At 44.5% G+C, this 18,522-nt stretch overlaps 1 protein-coding gene across 1 annotated transcript in view; it reads right to left on the bottom strand.

Moving 5' to 3' along the window:
* The window catches only part of ANO3 (anoctamin 3), a 1,465,374-nt gene that overhangs the window by 185,233 nt on the left and 1,261,619 nt on the right, over window positions 1-18,522 (bottom strand). Inside the window, exon 19 of the mRNA XM_086959492.1 lies at window positions 5,798-5,855. Within this exon, the coding sequence (XP_086815618.1) occupies window positions 5,798-5,855 (58 nt within the window). The remainder of the gene's footprint in view (window positions 1-5,797; window positions 5,856-18,522) is intronic.

Consider the following 18,522-nt stretch of genomic DNA (forward strand, 5'->3'; position numbering starts at 1 on the left):
TTAAAAGCACAATATATATTTATATTACATGAAACAGAAAAAATATTAACAATTTAATTTCAAAACTTTAAATAATTACCAAACACAGATAATAAAACAAATGAAAAAATAAAACAACACGTACAATTTTTTCATAAACATTTTTAAAATATAAACAAATATTATAAAATTAAAATTATAAAAAATACATATATATTTAACCAATGTTAGGGAATGTTTTGGAGTCTGAAAAATAACACAATTTATATAACTGATAATCAATTACATAATTAATTGACAATCAATAAGTTAATTAACTTTCTACGTTGAAACCTTACACACCCAGCAGCCCACACCTAAAATATAACTAAAATATATCACATTTAAGCAATTTACATAAATATTAATCCATTAAATATGCATTATACATTACTAATTACTTTTTTGTTGTTATTTAAATAAATTCCCAGCATTCCCACCATTTAGCAAATCGCACTGAAAAGAACAAAAATATTTGCTTATCACATAATTTACACATGTAATAACTATAACTTAATTGTTAATCAATTACTAAATTGAATTCTCACCCAATAGCCCTATAAACGCAGCAATATTACATAATATGTATAATGAAATTCAATCACACGGTTCGACCGCCATGAAAAGGCTATCGGAAAGGGACTTTGGGTACAACAGTCCTACGTGGGACACTGCAAAGTGGCCATGGGGGCATATGTAGTGCCCCCAATCACATCCATGCACATTATGTCATGCGTACATGGCGCGTGGCACACAATGCATGGATGTGCACTAAGTGCTCCTTAACAAGGTGGCCCATGCTGAGGCATTTTTCCTGGGCCGCAGCACAAGCCACAGGGGTAAAGAGTACTTTTATGCCACCACCATGACTGTCATATCGTAATTGGGTGGTTGGACTACTGACAGCTTGTTGGGCAGTCTCCTGATCCCCCGTCACAGCAGACGTCTGACCGCCCGATATCATAATCGAGCCCTACATTATTGCGATATATTCTTTATAACTATATTACTTAACTGAAAAAGATATTTTTGACAACAATGTTTCTTAATCACGATATTTTCTGTATCGCACTAGCTAGGGCAAAAATTTGATTTTGCATGTTGAGATTCTTGTTGATGGTAAAACTGAAGCATATTTCAGTATCAACAATTGTATCAAAAATCTTCTTGATCACAGGTCACATGCAAGGGTGTAGCCAATCAAGTTGGATGGAATGCGCTTGACAGTCCAAATATGAGCACTTGCTTTAAGTCTTCTGTCAAAGAAGTTAAACTGAGTTGAAAGTCACCCATTTTTGCACTGTGAGAAAAACTCTTTAGGGTTGTGAATTTGATTAGGCTAGTAATGCTCACTGAGGTGTATGCAGGATTTACTCTATAATCAGCATTACAGTAGGCCGTAGCGAACTTTTAACTATGCAGAGTAATTGGAGTGATTTTGGGTTGGTCTTTTGAGTAAAAAGTACGGAAAATTCAATGAATGTACCTGTCCTCGTAATTATGAGTAATTTGGCACTATAATCCTACTGCAGGAGCACAGGAACAACACACTTAGTGAACGCAAGCAGCTACTGGCCACCAGGGACAGCTAACATTGCTTGAGGGTTTGGGGCGGATGCGGGGGCCGCAGGGGTCAAGGAGGTGTTGCAGTAGGGTCGCGGGGTTTTCTCATGGGGCGGAGCGGGTCTTAGAAATATATATATTTTTTTACTTACCTCGAGGTCAGGTCATGCATCTTCTGTGCTCCTGCTCTACTAAATCTGCTTCCAGGAACAGGAATCAGGCAGCCAGGCTCCCTCCCCCAAGCCAATCATAATGCTACACCGGAGCGTTGTGATCGGTCTGAGCGCTGTGACACGGCACTCAGCCAGGGGCTATAGGAGTGGGCATGTAAACCATGCAGTCTGTAATGCAGCCTACATGGAGAACAGGGATGTGTATATGACTGCTTTGGGTGGCACAAAAGGGCCGACCAAACAGTCACTGCACACTTGAGTGGGCAAACCAGTCTGCCCCTGCCATGCTCTGTGTGCAGAGCAGCCCTGCCCACCCTCCCGCCCGCTAAGGAAACATAACATGATTATCACGTTATGTTTCTTCTTCTCACATTGCTTGAAAGCAGTGGGGCGATGCTCCTCTGCCATAGCGGAGGAGCTGCCACTGCTGGACGATGCTGTTCCTGTTCTGCTGCATTTAGCTCCAGGGTTGAACTAGGACAAAAAATCGTTTTGGGTACAACAACAGAAACAGTCCCCCATTAGCGTACCAGATAGCTAAAAAATTGTCCCTCATTTACAAATCTAGCCAGTATTAAACTTGCAAAGACACGCTTTATAGGTATTTTGTAAGGTATAGAAGACTGTATTAATTTGTGTTTACTGCAATATTTGTGGTAAAATCTGGGAAAAAACAGTCCACCAGATATAAAACAGGGGGAGTGGTGTGGAGGACAAGGAGGCACAGATAGTGTAGTCCCATACACTGAACTGCTAGAAAACTATCCCAATCACTGATCTATCAGACCAGCCCATTGGTTACTGCCTAATTGTTCTATAGGCCAGACTGTTCCTGTTTAGCTCTATTTTGTTGCGCAAAATGCTTCCTCTGGTCCAATCTGAAAAATAACGCTATCTGCTGGGCTATGCTGCCCATGTAATTCCAGATAATATTGCTGGAATTTTGAGTACCTATGCCACAGTATATTACACGAGTTACGCCCACCGCTACTTACAAGTAGTGAACAAGTTTCACACTGACACATCCATTTTTTTTTTCAAAGTGATTTCACTTTGGCACCTCTGGCAAACTTTGTTTTGGAAAATAACAATGTTCTGAGTGTTACATCTTGGAAGTCTGAAAGGCTTCTGTAGTACTGTGTTATCAAGCCATCAGACCTGTGTAAGTTGTATGGCACTTGTAATTCGTTTGTGACAGGGTAACCATCCGGCAAACTTTATATCAGTTCCTAGTTTTAAAAAAGTGTCACATGGAGAAATGGCACCACAGTACTGAAATATGTTTCTACGACTGTTACACAGAGAAAGAGGAAGTATAGTTTTAAGACTCAAATTTCACCTATTTCCTCTCTATGCTTAGTTACAATTTTAACAAGTAGTATGGAATATTTTTTTATTATAGAATTTACAATATTCATCACATTTATTTGTATACAAAGTCATGATGCTTAAATACAAACAACTTATCATTACGGAAAAAAGCAAATTTTATAGTGCCCAAATCAATCTTGCACATGACTCTACGAAACAACTCTTTAAGGTAGTCACGCGTCTCTCCGGTCAAGCGACAACTACCCCCATCATAGCTACTCAAGAGCTCTGTGATTCCTTGGCTAATTACTTTCAAAGGAAAGTGACTGACATATTTACTCAATTCAAGGCTCACACAACCAGTACTGGACATCCGTCTTCCACCCCTAAGGATCATAAGCTCCTGGCCCGGGCAGGTTCTACCCCGCCTGACTCAACCCCCCATCCCTCCTTCCAGAACTTTACTCAGGTTCCGTCAGAACTGGTATCTCATTTACTATGTACCACCAACTCTGGCTCACCGGAAGATCCATGCCCCCCTTCCATTCTCAAAAACTTTCCAGACATCATAGGTTCAAAACTTACGGAAATATTTGATGCCATGTTTTCCTCCAATATCTTTCCTTCCATCTGGAAGAAAGCGACTATCAAACCTCTCATCAAGAAGAGTTCTTTAGATCCCTCTATAGTCTCCAACTATCGCCCTATAGCCTGCCTCCCTTTCCCCGCCAAAATTGTGGAAAAGATTATGAATATCCAAATCTCAGATTTTATAGATCAGAGCAACTGTCTGGATAATTCACAATTTGGTTTCCGGAAGGGACATGGAACGGAAACCGCGCTTTTTAAAGCTACGGATGAAATCAGGATGACACTTGATGGTGGAGGATCGGCAGTGCTCATCTTGCTGGACCTGTCGGCCGCTTTTGACACGGTCAATCACTCTATCTTGATCGACCGTGTCACAGCGGCAGGGATCACAAATGGTGCTAAGGATCTTATCTCCTCTTTTCTTACTGACCAAGTACAATCGGTCGCCTTCGGCAATTTCAACTCACCTCCTTTTACTCTCCCCTGTGGTGTCCCCCAGGGATCTTCGCTAAGTCAGACACTATTTAACATCTATGTGTCGGACTTGGCGAGGGTCATAAAATCCCATCACCTGGCGGTGACATCCTACGCTGATGACACCCAGATTGTCTTGGCTATTAACAAAAATGGAGATGAAGTGGCTTCCAATTTTAATCAAGGAATGCTAGCAATAAGTGACTGGATGTCCACAAATTGCTTGAAGCTTAACTCCGACAAAATGGAGGTGATGGTGTTTGGTAATCTTTCCCCAGCTTGGTCACCAACCTGGTGGCCTGCCTCACTGGGACCACCACCGTCCCCAGTGACCAAGGCAAGAAATCTGGGAGTCTTACTGGACACTAAACTTACTCTTATGCACCATGACTATGCGGTAGTATCATCCTCATTTTACACCATGAGAATGATCAAAAAACTCCTCCCTTATCTTCCCATGAGCATGGCCAGAACTCTGGTCAGTGCATTAGTGATATCTCGCATTGACTACTGTAACGCGCTCTTAGTCAATGCTCAGGAAGGAGTCATAAAAAAGCTACAGTTGGTGCAGAATGCTGCGGCCAGACTGATCACGGCCACCCCCAAGCATACCCCTATCTCTGGCACTATTGAACAGCTTCATTGGTTGCCAGTAAAGAAAAGAGCTAAATTTAAAGCACTCTGCATTGCGTATAAGGCAATTCACTCTCAAAGACCTGCTTTCTTAAAGGATGCATTCTGCCCCTACAATCCTGTCAGATCCCTCTGCTCTTCCACTGCCGGTCTTGTGCAGGTCCCAAGGACTAAGAAGGTCTCTTGGGGCGACAGGTCCTTTATAGTGACCACTACCAAACTTTGGAATAGTCTTCCAAGCCAAATCAAAACCTGTACTTCCCTTCTTTCTTTCCGCAAACAGATAAAGACTTGGCTTTTCAAACAATAATTACTCATGGACAAGCACAGTGGACACTCAGTGCCGAGACACCCTCAGGTATTTGTGCGCTTAAGAAATTTCCTAAAATAAAATAAGCAGTGCGATAAACAAAAACATAACATGATAATAACTCTCAGTTATTTTCATTTTATGTTTGTGCTGCTTTGCGGGTGGGTGGGGCTGCTCTACTCTTGGAGCAGGGCAGGAAAGGAGTGGTTTGCCCACTCCTAGGTGTGCAATGACTGGTCAGCTCTCTCAGGCCGCCCAAACAAGTCATACGCACTCTCCCTGCTCCCCATGCAGGCTGCATTACAGTCTGCATGGAGAACATGCCCACCCCTCCAGCCCCTGGCTGAGCTCTGTATCTCTGCGCTCACATCAATTTTCATTCAGCATTGCAGCGTTATGATTGGCTTATGGGAGGGAGTCTGGCTGCCTGCCTCCTGTTCCTGAAGACGGAGGCAGGAGAGCAGGAGCAGAGACGCGGTACCCAGCAGAAAGGTAAGTTATTTTTTTTTTCCTCCCTCACGCAAAAGTAACCCCCTTCCCCCGGGCTATCCCCCGGCGACCCTCCTTGCCCGACCCCCACCCACGAGTCATGCCGGCTGCCACTGTACATAAGAACAGGTTTATGTGAGATTTTCTTGATCTTTCAAAACATCTTTGAAAAAAAGTTATTCCTTATCAAAGCAAAGTTCAAAAGCATGGTGCCATAATTTCATAGTTCGCTTACCTCTTCAAGCCTCCATTTTTCAAAGAGTTTGTTATATTTTCCTGGACGTCCTGCAAACCTGTTAATTGAGGGTAGAATAATTACTTGTTTAAAAAATACTATGAAAGAAATATCATGAGACAAGCATTTCAGAATGATTAAAGCAATGTATCTGTCTACATAAAACCTGCCATGTGCTCTAGCTGCCTGTTATGTTTGAAGCGTTGCACTGCTACTTGAATTTAGGCGCATGGTATGTCAAATAACTAACAAACAAAAAATAACATTTTGGTAACACAACATTTTTGAATACATGGCATTGGTGTTGCATTGGAACCCATGGCCTGCTCTTTAAAGACAAAGACTGATGCAGCTGCTCTGACTCCAGCACAAATTGTCAATCAATTCAACACTTTTTTCAGTGCTTGAATATATGTTGGAAGGGTATGAATTAATCCCCCATGTGGTTTGATTTTGGACTTCTGCTATTTGGGCCTCAGGTTTGATTGAATCTCAGTAACTGTGCCTCACTCACTGTAAGCTTCTGTTAATATGGATTTGAGGGGTAACTGCCAGTGTCATCTTTTTTAAATAAGGACAGATGGGGAAATCTAGAAAGCCGCATAGGAAGATGACTGCATGAGTGAGCTCAATACCAGCACTAAGTCAAATGTTGCTGTTTTCACCCCTTTGCCCGTGTTCTGGAGGCTTTTGGAGAATTCCTGGCTGCCTAGGATGGGTGATACTGCAGGGTAACGTTGAGGTGCCATTTTTCTACAGACTGGGACAGGATAGGGGAGCCCTTGTGGGAGTGTCTGTTGGGGCTTGCAGCGGAGACAGGTGTGGTACTCAAGCACCGAGAAGGAAGGTCGCACCTGATTTGCAGCCATGGCAGAACCACTGTCTGGGCCTAAATGCAGCTCTGAAACTAGCAATTCTCAAGGCAGACCTGTGGAGACTTTGTTGAGGGCTAGTTCATGTGGCACAGGAGACACCCTGAGTCTCAGAAATGGTGAATGCATTTAGCCCATGTCAGCCTGTCCCGATGCAGTACAATTGTGGCAGCCACATAGGACACTGAGTGTTGGGCCAGTGGGGTAGCTTTTAGAGGACCCACAATGTGTAGGGCCTTTTGCCATCATCAGGCAGGGGGTGTCTGGATTGGTTGTGCTTAAGACAGACTGTCTCAACTGAGGGTGAGGATATTGCTGCTCACACATTCTATACACACATGCTGCAAAAAGGGGGAGTGGTGCAGAGGACAACTAGGCACAGATAGTGTAGCTCCTATAGTTACCTCCCTTTGGCCAATATGTAATTGATGTTGGAGGAGGAACCACCGTAGTGCAGCAGAGTGGTTTTGATTGGCTGCAGCCTCTGGTGGTTTGTCATCACCCAGGAGTATATGCCCTGATGAACACTTTGGCATGCCTGGCATGCAAAGGATTAAGTATTCAGTGCCACACAGCGTCAGTTAACACATAGGCATCCCTAGGTGGGCAGTTGCAACATTTTGAATGCTGGTTTAGACCTTCTGTGCCATGTAATGCCCAGTTACTTACCAGTAAGTTTCATTACTCTGAGTTTACGACCTTCTCACAGTTCAGGTTACCAACCTTCCCTGTGTCCTGCTTCATTTGCTTTGAATTACAACATTTCCGTGCCTTGGGTCAGTATTTGTGTATCCCACGGGATTTGGGTGTGACCTAAAGGGGAAGGATGGGAGCTGTATGTGTGTTTTTTGTTTTGCTTGATTGAAACTGCGGGGAAAAGGACGACGTTCATTGATCTAAGGACTGTGATAAGGAGGTACTGTAGTTGGGTGCCCCCATCTGTAGCTGGGTAGGCTTTTGTATTTGTTGGGCAACGAAGTACCAGAACACCAGACAAACATTGCAAAAGGTGAAACTGGTCTGTTTGCCATCAGAGAAAATAGGTTAGTCTGAGCAGACACAATCTAAGCAAATGAAGGAAAGTCTGCAGTTCATGAATGGGAAGATAGACGATTGTGCAATGAGAAAGGATGACTTCAGCCATGACAAACAAGACATGAACCACTCCGAGGAGGCGATATCCGATGGAGAAGATCGCACGTACTTTAGTCACGCTAATGCAAAAAAATGTAATTAAACCAAATATTTAGGGCATAGGAGGGCAGTTATACAGGAATAACTTCTGTATTATGTGTGTGACAGAATCTGAGGCAGTATTGTTAAGGGAAAAATCTGCAAGGTGTATGCTGGAATCCCTGGTTGTGCATGAGGCTTTCTCCCAGATGTTCATTGTGGAGCGCGCACACCAACATTGGACCAGAGCCCAAGGCCAATCACTGCAAACCTACCTAATTATAGGGACAGGGATGCAGATCTATGACTGAGTAGAGCAAACCCGGGTCTCCAATACAATGGATCAACTTTGCATTGTATCTGGATTTTATGCCACTGGGTCAAGAAGCCCGAAAAGGGATCCTGCAGGTCAAAAATAAGCTGTGAAAAAGACCAGTAAGATATTCCTGGCGGTATCCTCCTAAATTTAAAGTGGAGCATAATGGAAAAGTCTTTATTTTATTCAACTGAAATTAACAGTGTTGTTTGTAGCGGTATACCTGATGTCCCAAGAGGGAATAAGCTGGGCTTCCAGGAGTCCTGGACCTTAAATACCGGGGTACACTACCTCCTGGTTCTAGTCTTGCTCGACATGAACCAGTGAGTGAGCTAATCTCTGCAATATTGTTGAGATGTATATATATACGGATGCGCGCAACCACAAGTCCGTTGTCGAAATTGATTAAGTCTGTTTAAAACCCAGCATTATTTTTAGCCCACTGTTCCTACCTGATTAATTGTTTTTAAAATACTTGTATTGCTGCTTTTCCACACACACTTGCACTTTAACTTCTCCAGGGTTAGTTGTGCTCATGCCCACACATGGGTCCACTGCAAGATTTTCCCGTTTGCTGTGGAGGGTGCCGGCGTTTAGGAATCCTGATCTGTGGTTGGTGGGGGCGGTTGGGGGCAGAGCAGGACGGTCAGCTTCCCAGCGTTTGCAGCCTACAAATACCGCATGCCTTCCTCGTCACGCAGCCGACGAGTGCAGCGGGCAGGCCACTGGCGCGCCAAAGCCCGTCTGCACCCGTCCGCAGCCACCATGGGCCAGCGGCCATACACCATGACCGTTTTTCTACCACCTACTCGTCTGCTGACCTGATGCTGCTGCAGGGAAATTGGAGCTTAGATTCCAAGACCCAAGCTACTTTTAACAAATTAGGGATTCTGACACTTTGGGACATCCACCTAGAATTCCCTGACATACCTAGCAGTGGAGACTCCCCCGTCAACAACAAGGCCCTGCCAGTTAGAGCTATCCCTGAGCAACAATATGCAAAGGGAATTACAATGAGCTACTTGAACACCCGCTCAATGGTAAAACATCAGATTGAAATTTTTCAGCTTATCAACTCGGATAAACCGGATATCCTCCTCCTCTCTAAAACGTGGCTCACTAGCGAGTCTGTCCTCCATATTCTGGAAGCAGTACCTGATAATTATATTATTCTTCAGGCCAATAGGCATTCGGGTAAAACCGGGGGAGGGGTCGCAGCCATTATTCACCAGAAACTCCAGCTCACCTCATTGGGGATCACAGGCATTCCCTTAGTTGACAGCCATATATTGAAATTTGAATCCCCACGGTTTTTCTTTATTTGTGCTATATTTTACAGACCCCATTATCACATGCCCACATTCCCTCAACTGCTAGGTGAAATGATTTCCCATCTAGCTATAAATCATGCCAGAATTCTACTAATTGGAGACTTCAATTATTGGCCTAACGAAGCACAGGAAAGTGTTGACTTTACAGAATTTACTGATCTCCTTACTGAAATTAATTGTACCCAGCATGTGAAGGGAGCTACTCATATAAAGGGGCATATTCTAGACCAAGCATGTACATCCAATATGGAAATCGCTAGGTTCGCAATTCCCAAATGTACTTGGTCGGATCACCATCTTATTGCATTTGTGATATCCAGTATCCCCCCTACAAAAAATTTACAGGCAAGAAACTGGAAACACACTAATATTGGCAGTTTCTGCTCATTATTAACTGCCACAGCACAGGAATCCCTCCACATCCAGGCAAAAGGTTTCAAAGCTTGGCTTGAATCCGCTAGTGATCGCTTTGCCCCCTTCAAGAAAATCAAGACTATGCGACCACAAGATGCCCAATGTTGGTTTTCCAACGACTTAAAATTAAAGAAATTAGCATTAAGGCAAGCTGAACGTAGGTGGAGACACGACTAATCCTTGGACAAAAAAGCCTCCTATGTAACACTGCTTAAAGAATATAAAAATGCTATACTCCAGACTAAAGCAGAATATTTCCCTTCAAAAATTGTAAACTCGGCCAATAAGTCCAAAGATATCTTTTCCATAGTCAACAAACTCACTAAACCGGAGAAGGTCATGGCGAAACCTGCTCCCTCGCAATCCTTATGCGACTCGCTCAATTCCTATTTCATTGAGAAAATCGATATACTCAAGGCTAGTATACCTCCCCCCACCTTCACTATGGTTCCCTCAGCCCCCCGTAAACACTCACTTTTATTTAATCAAATTCCCCCAATTTCAAAGGAAAACTTTTCTGCTCTATTAAAGAAAGTTAGTTCTGGTTCCCCCACTGATTGCTGACCACATCACATTCTACGTGAAGCTTTCCTCACTTGTCCGGACCCTTCCCTTTCATTCCTTAATAATTCTCTTAAACTTGGTTTTGTCCCTAACACTTTAAAAAGTGCTGAAATTATCCAGATTTTGAGGAAACCCAACTCTGATCCCTGAGTGCTCAGCAATCATCGCCCCAACACCTTGCTGCCTTACCCAGGGAAAGTCCTTGAAGCTCATGAGGCCTGCGTTCGTTCATCGAACAATCTCATTTTCTTGACTCTCATCAGGCAGGATTTAGAACTGCACATTCAACAGAGTCAGTTATTCTTGCACTTATGGATGAGCCCAGAAGGGAGGCTGACAAGGGCCTCACCCAGGCCTTGGTATTCCTGGATTTGTCAGCAGCTTTTGACACTGGCAATCATGGTCTCCTGCTTGACCGTGTCAGCAAGGCAGGGATCCAGGGTCTGGCGCTGAAGTGGATTTCCTCCTTTCTTTGCAATTGATTCCGAGCTGTTCGCCTTGCCAATTTCTCCTCCCAAAAAATGAAATGAACGTGTGGGGTTCCTCAGGGTCTTCCCTTTCGCACCTCTTGTTTAACTTGTACCTACTACCCCTGGTCTGGTGTCTGCGCAAAAGAAGGGTTGAAACATTTAACTACGCGGATAACCTACAGCTGGTGTTTGACATCAAGTCTTCCACTTCCTCAGTGTTCAATTTCCAGTCCACTCTTTTATCAGTGACTCGATGAATGACAATCAACTGAAACTAAACCCCGATAAAACTGAGCTCATTCTCACAGGTGGATGGGCAAACCTGTGGAACTCTAATTTTTGGCCTCCTAAGCTGGGTAGCCCCTCACTACCAGCGAGCTCTAGAAGAGCTTAGGGATTGTGATCAGTCATGATCTATTCATGAAGGCCCAGATTGGCTCAATCAATCAATCAGTAATTTGTACAGCGCACTACATACCCGCGAGGGTCTCAAGACGCTGGGGGGGTGGGGAGGGGGCTGCTAATGATCGAACAGCCAGGTCTTGAGCATCCTCCTGAAGGTCAGCAGGTCTTGGTTCTGTCTTAGGCTCAGTGGGAGGGTGTTCCATGTCTTGGCAGCGAGGTGAGAGAAGGATCGCCCGCCGGTGGTTGTCCTTCGGATGCGCGGGAGGGGGATGTATGACATTACAATGCATGCTTTTACCACACAAGCTGTTACAATGCAGTTTTTACAACGCTTGCTGTTACCACGCATAGCGTTTTGGGGTGCTGGATAGTGAATAGTTTAATTTACTATTCCAACTCCAGTCCCCGTGGATAGTAGGGAAGGTGTTGGATAGTAAATTAAAACTATTCCCTATCCTAGAGCCCCCCCCCCAGTGCAATGCGTTGTAATGGTTTTCATTGTAAAACCTGCGTTGTAAAAGCACTGTGTTGTAAAAGTTTCGTTGTAAATGATGTTTCCCGTGGGGCGGTGGTAAGTGCGAGGTCGGCGGAGCCTTGCTGGCAGTTGGGGATGTATAAGGAGAGCCGTCTGTTGAGATAGGCTGGGCTGGTCTTGTGGAGTGCCTTATGTGCGTGGATGAGGAGCTTGAAGGATATCCTCTTGCTGATGGGGAGCCAGTGGAGGACCCTCAGGTGGGTGGTGATGTGACCGTGGCGTGGTACTTCGAGGATCAGTCGTGCCGAAGCATTTTGGATGTGTTGTAGTTGTTTGATGAGCTTGGTCTTTGCTCCCGCTAAGAGAGCGTTTCCGTAGTCGAGTCTGCTGCTGACGAGGGCCTGGGTGACTGCCTTTCTTGTATCAGGAGGAGGAGATGGTGTTGACCTGCTTGGTCATTGAGAGCGCGGAGTCGAGGATGCTTCCCAGGTTGCGTGCGTGATCGGTCAGTGTTGGGGCTGCTCCTAGTGCCCTTGGTCATCAGGAGTCGTCCCAAGCTGAAGGATTGGAGCCGGGGATGAGGACCTTCGTCTTGTCCGAGTTCAGCTTCAGACGGCTGGTCTTCATCCAGCCGGAGATGGCCTTCATTCCTTTGTGGAGGTTGGCTTTGGCGGTGATGGGGTCCTTGGTGAGGGAGAGGATGAGTTGAGTGTCGTCGGCGTAGGAGATTATGTTGAGGTTGTGCTGTTGGGTGACGTGTGCGAGCGGGGCCATGGAAATGTTGAACAGTGACGGACTTACGGAGGATCCCTGGGGTAGGCCGCAGATGATCTCAGAGGCTTTGGACCTGAACTGCAGCAGTCGGACGCTCTGGGTTCTGCCGGAGAGGAAGGAGGTGGTCCATTCCAGAGCCTTGTCTCGGATCCCGGCGTCGTGGAGGCGGGCACATAGTGTGCGGAGGCAGACGGTGTTGAAGGCAGTGGAGACATCTAAGAGGATGAGAGCTGCGTTCTCGCTGTTGTCCAGCAGAGTCCTGATGTCGTCGGCAGCTGCGATGAGGGCCGTCTCGGTGCTGTGGTTGCTGCGGAACTCTGACTGGGAAGTGTCAAGGATTCTGTTTTCATCGAGGTATCGGGTAGCTGTCTGTTGACGATTTTCTCAATGACCTTGGCCGGGAAGGGCAGCAGAGAGATGGGCCGGAGGTTCTTGAGGTCTCTTGGGTCTGCCTTGGGTTTTTTCAGTAGAGCGTTAATCTTGGCGTGTTTCCAGCTCTCTGGGAAGGTCGCGGTCTCGAGGGAGAGATTGATGACGTTGCGCAGGTGGGGTGCGATGGAGTTGCTTGCTTTGTTGAAGACGTGGTGCGGGAAGGGATCTGACGGAGAGCCAGAGTGGATTGTGCTCATGGTCTTGATGGTGTCATCGATGCTCATGCTGGCCCAGGCTAGCAGGGGGTCGTAGTTGATGGTGTGCAGAGGGTCTGTTGTGTTGCTGTCGGTTGGGCCTGTCTGGGTGTTGAAGCTGTCGTGGATGTCTGCTATCTTGCGGTGGAAGAAGGTGGCGAGCGAGTCGCACAGTCCTCGGGACGGCGGGATGTCTTTGGTGTTGGAGAGTTCCTTCACGATGTTGAAGAGCTCCTTGCTATTGTGTGCATTGTTGTCAAGGCGGTCTTTGAACGAGGTTCTCTTGGCAGCCCTGATGAGGTGATGGTGGTTGCGGATGGCGTCCTTGTGTGCTGCGCGGTTGTTCGGAGTGTGTGAGCTGTGCCATTTCTTCTCTAGTTTCCAGCAGACTTGCTTGGTGGCTAGGAGTTCTGGGGTGAACCAGCTGGCCCTCTTGCTGGTGTCTCTGTGGGGGTGTTTCTTCAGCAGTGGGAGGGTGTTGGCACAGTCCTCGATTCAGCGTCTGAGGCTGTGGGCAGCGTTGTTGGTGTAGGAGGGTTCGGTGGGTGGGCTGAGAGCGAGGTTTGCATGGAGTTGGTCTTCGGTGATTTTGCTCCAGCAGTGGCGGGGGATCTGTTGGGGCGGTGGTGTGTGGTGGGTTTCTGGAAGGTGAAGTGGACGCAGTGGTGGTCAGTCCAGAGGAGTTCGGTGGTGTGGCTGACTGAGACGTGCGGGCTTGAGGAGAAGACGGGGTTGAGCATGTGGCCGGTGGAGTGGGTGGGCGTTGTGACGAGTTGCTTTAGTCTGAGGTTGGCAAGGTTATCGATCAGGGTTGTGGAGTTGTTGTTGTTGCTGTTCTCAAGTGAAAGTTCAGGTCTCTGAGGAGGATGTAGTCGGTGAAGGTGAGGGCGTGTGTGCTAATGAAGTCGGCAATGGAATCGCTGAACTGGGGGCGGGATCCGGGGGGTCGGTAGATGAGGGGGCCTCTGAGGGTGGCGTTGGGGTCTTTGTGGATCTGAAAGTGCATGTGTTCGGCGGTGCTGAGCGCGTCGTCGGTGCTAGGGCTCAGTGGTCTCTGCGTGTTTTTTTCATTTTCGTAGAATCTGGAAGATCAGCAGATTCTTGACCACTGAGGCCCTGACCTTATCTGTCCTAGACTTGGTAATCTCGCGTATCGATTACACCAACTCATTATATGCTGGCCTTCCCGCATATCAACTACAACATTTACAGTTGGTACAAACCACGCGGCCAGGTTAATCGCCTGCCAGCCTAGACAACATCATGTTAAACCTCTGATCAAGAGCCTACATTGGCCACCAGTGGCTAAACGCTGTGCTTTATGCTGGGATGTACCATCTTCCAAGCACTAGCTGGGAATGGCCCAGCCTTTATCTCCTCAATGATCCAGCGCTACACCCCCTCCCGGGAACTGCGCTCGTTCAATCTAAATCTGTTGACCTCTCCCTCTTTTAAACACAAAAAACATGGGGGGCTTAGATTTGCCGTCTTGGCCCTGCAGTTTTAGAACTCTCTCCCTGTGGAAGTGAGGTTAGCAAACCCTTAAGCTCAGTTTAGGAAAATGCATAAGACCCACCTATTTTCCCAGGCATATCAGTAAGCCAACTGTTCCGTTGATGCAGCTTCCCCCTTGCTCTTAGAGCCAAGAAACCGCTTGGTGTACATGCGCTGTACAAGTACTTTTAACATAACATATATATTAGATTTTGTATGGGAAGTATGTTATTGTGTGGGGCATACTTAGGCTATGGTACACTGACAAGCTGAATTCACTGTTCTTGATGTTATCCTCCTTTGCATCTCTATATGGACTTGGTACATCTCAATTACTCTGAAATGTCCATCCATTGATTTTAATGTAATGGTGGCTGAGAGGTATGTGATTTTATAACAGTCTTCTGCTCTGGTGTACATGTGATTTGAATTTCCTGATAATTGAAATTTGTAACATGGATAATGTTATGAATATCCATTGTGGTTGTCTGCAGCTATGATGACTTTAGTGTTGGTATAAATGTAAAAAAAGGAAGGGAGGCCTCCTTTGTATGGTAATAAGGGACAAGGAGAACTAGGTAGGAAACGCAAGGAAAGTCCCTGGGCTATGCACTCAATATGGAACCCTAATGTAGCTCGCATGTACCAAAAAAATGTCACCCAATCTCAAAATTTGCATTCGTGGTTACACCATAATTTATACAATTTATAAAATTTATAAAACCGGAATCAGAAAAATAAGAACCTAAATTGTTGTTTTTGTCATAAAAGGTATACAATTTATTACAATTTTACAAAGATTAAAAACATTATTATGCACAAATAAAAAACATTTTAAAATATCACAATTCGATTAAAAACAATGCGTTTTAGGAGTTACAGTTTGTTTTCGTTGTCGACGCTGCGTTTCGGTGAATCTGTGATAACACCTTCCTCAGGACAAACAAATTCTATAAAGAAACATTACAATTAGAAGACATCCTTTTTGTGCATGTAAAGCAGCTTTTGCTCTTTTTGTCTTTTTTGTTTCAAACAATTTGCTCAACTTTTTTAACCTTCTATCTACTAAAACAATATACTAAACAACATTGCGCTCGATAAGAATCTGATCTACATACATAGGTTCAGCATGGTGTATTTCTGGGAGCATTTTGGTATAGGTAACTACATCTATGGGTTCCATAGTGTTGTGGGCTGAAAAAGTCACGTTTTAAGGCAGCTTCTGGACGGGAATGGGTATGAAGCATACCTGTGTGTGAACTCTTCAGCTTCCTCTCTTAGTCAATTTGGAGGAAGTTTCTCCTGCGTAAATCTGGAGAGTATCGCTTCTTGTTGCTCAATTTGCAAGTAGCTATACCTTTCAAAGAGAAAATAAGTACTCAATGCTTATCCGCCATTTCTTATTCACTAAAAATTCTATACAGGCGGTAGTTACTAAATAACCTTTTTACCTGTTAGGATTCAAGACTCTATGATGTAGAGGTTACCGGAGGGGGGCCACCGATTTTGAATAGGGGGACCACTGTTGAAATCAAACAGACAGAATGGGCCATAATGTTAGTTGTAGGGCCATATCTAGTGTTCTATGCATTAGGCAGGGGTTAGTTTCAAGATATATAACTCACCAATATAAGGAATAGTAAATAGTCCTTCCTTTTAAAATTAAAAGCACGCCACTGGATGTCTTCAATTGTATCCTCAGCGTTGGGTAAGATCAAAAGATGGTTGTTTAACATTCAACCTATGTGGAACATATAATATAAACCTCAATTAATGGTAGAATAAATTTCTACCGGACATTCAAAGTTATTTAAAAAAGGTTTGGTTGTTGGACCATGTTTCACGATGTTTAAGGAAAGACAGATTAACAGTAGTTAGTCTGTTACGAAGCATTTTAGGTCTAAGGGCCACGGGTGAGAATGCCGCAGTTCGAAACTCAGTTGTCGGCATTATGAGATCCGGAGGCTGGGCTCGTGTTTACCTTTTAAATTCTTGCCGGCCTCCTCGCTCCCCTCTCGGTCCTATCACCATCTGCTCGATGCCACGATCGGCCAAAGATAAACAGGGTTGTTCATCTCCTGTTTAAAAAGGTTTCATTTTCCCGGGAAAACGCCAATTGAATGACGTCATCGGTCGTTAACCAATCACGGTTCTTTTGGACAAGGAACTACAATTGTAGTTTCACTTGTATGTTATCACGTGGTAGAGGCTGCTCCGTCATGGTTTGGAGTTCCTATTTGTTAATGGTAACCTAGGACGCAGAGAGTCTCCCTGGTTACAGTTCCGACTGGAGTGTTTGATTAGTTAGGGGGATGTTGTAATCTGCCTCACAGTGTTATTATGAAAGTACAATTACCGGGGCTTTTATGCTTTGAGGTAACTGCTATGCTTTAAAGTGTATGGATTGGATTTACTGCAAAATCCTTTCCCAGTCTTCTTTCGAGTTTAAACCATTATTTACGGAATTGAACCGGGACATTTAAAATTGTTCCCGTTTTTTCCGCTTTTTCGTGATATCTCCTCCCCTAGTGTTTTGGGTAATGGTCTCAAGACCGCACCATCTAAGTTCTTCGATTTTATGGTTTGCTGCCTGCCAATGTTATACCGCCTGTATAGAATTTTTAGTGAATAAGAAATGGCGGATAAGCATTGAGTACTTATTTTCTCTTTGAAAGGTATAGCTACTTGCAAATTGAGCAACAAGAAGCGATACTCTCCAGATTTACGCAGGAGAAACTTCCTCCAAATTGACTAAGAGAGGAAGCTGAAGAGTTCACACACAGGTATGCTTCATACCCATTCCCGTCCAGAAGTTGCCTTAAAACGTGACTTTTTCAGCCCACAACACTATGGAACCCATAGATGTAGTTACGTATACCAAAATGCTCCCAGAAATACACCCTGCTGAACCTATGTATGTAGATCAGATTCTTATCGAGCGCAATGTTGTTTAGTATATTGTTTTAGTAGATAGAAGGTTAAAAAAGTTGAGCAAATTGTTTGAAACAAAAAAGACAAAAAGAGCAAAAGCTGCTTTACATGCACAAAAAGGATGTCTTCTAATTGTAATGTTTCTTTATAGAATTTGTTTGTCCTGAGGAAGGTGTTATCACAGATTCACCGAAACGCAGCGTCGACAACGAAAACAAACTGTAACTCCTAAAACGCATTGTTTTTAATCGAATTGTGATATTTTAAAATGTTTTTTATTTGTGCATAATAATGTTTTTAATCTTTGTAAAATTGTAATAAATTGTATACCTTTTATGACAAAAACAACAATTTAGGTTCTTATTTTTCTGATTCCGGTTTTATAAATTTTATAAATTGTATAAATTATGGTGTAACCACGAATGCAAATTTTGAGATTGGGTGACATTTTTTTGGTACATGCGAGCTACATTAGGGTTCCATATTGAGTGCATAGCCCAGGGACTTTCCTTGCGTTTCCTAACGACTTTAGTGTTGGGCTATTCCAGTCTTTTGAGAAGGCAGGCTGGCATACTGATATTGCAGTGATGGATGATGTATATCGCTCTGTACCAGTTGTGATCTCTCAGGCACGCCAAGGCATGGAATGAAAGTGTGGTGATGTTTTTTCCAATTTCTACGAGGGGGTATTCTCGTTGACATTAGGGGTTGGCATTGGTGGGTGTGGCGTTGATGTGATAATGGGGTTTGCAGTGTAGACTTTCCTTAAAGATTGTTTAACACCAGGAGGCAATATTGCATGTGCAACAGAGGCACAGGCATGGTTTATAGTAGTACAGTGGGTACTAGAAGTAAAAATGGAATATGCTCTAACACTGGT

This window comes from Lissotriton vulgaris, chromosome 2_2 (genome assembly GCF_964263255.1).
Source record: "Lissotriton vulgaris chromosome 2_2, aLisVul1.2, whole genome shotgun sequence".
Classification (NCBI taxonomy): domain Eukaryota; kingdom Metazoa; phylum Chordata; class Amphibia; order Caudata; family Salamandridae; genus Lissotriton; species Lissotriton vulgaris.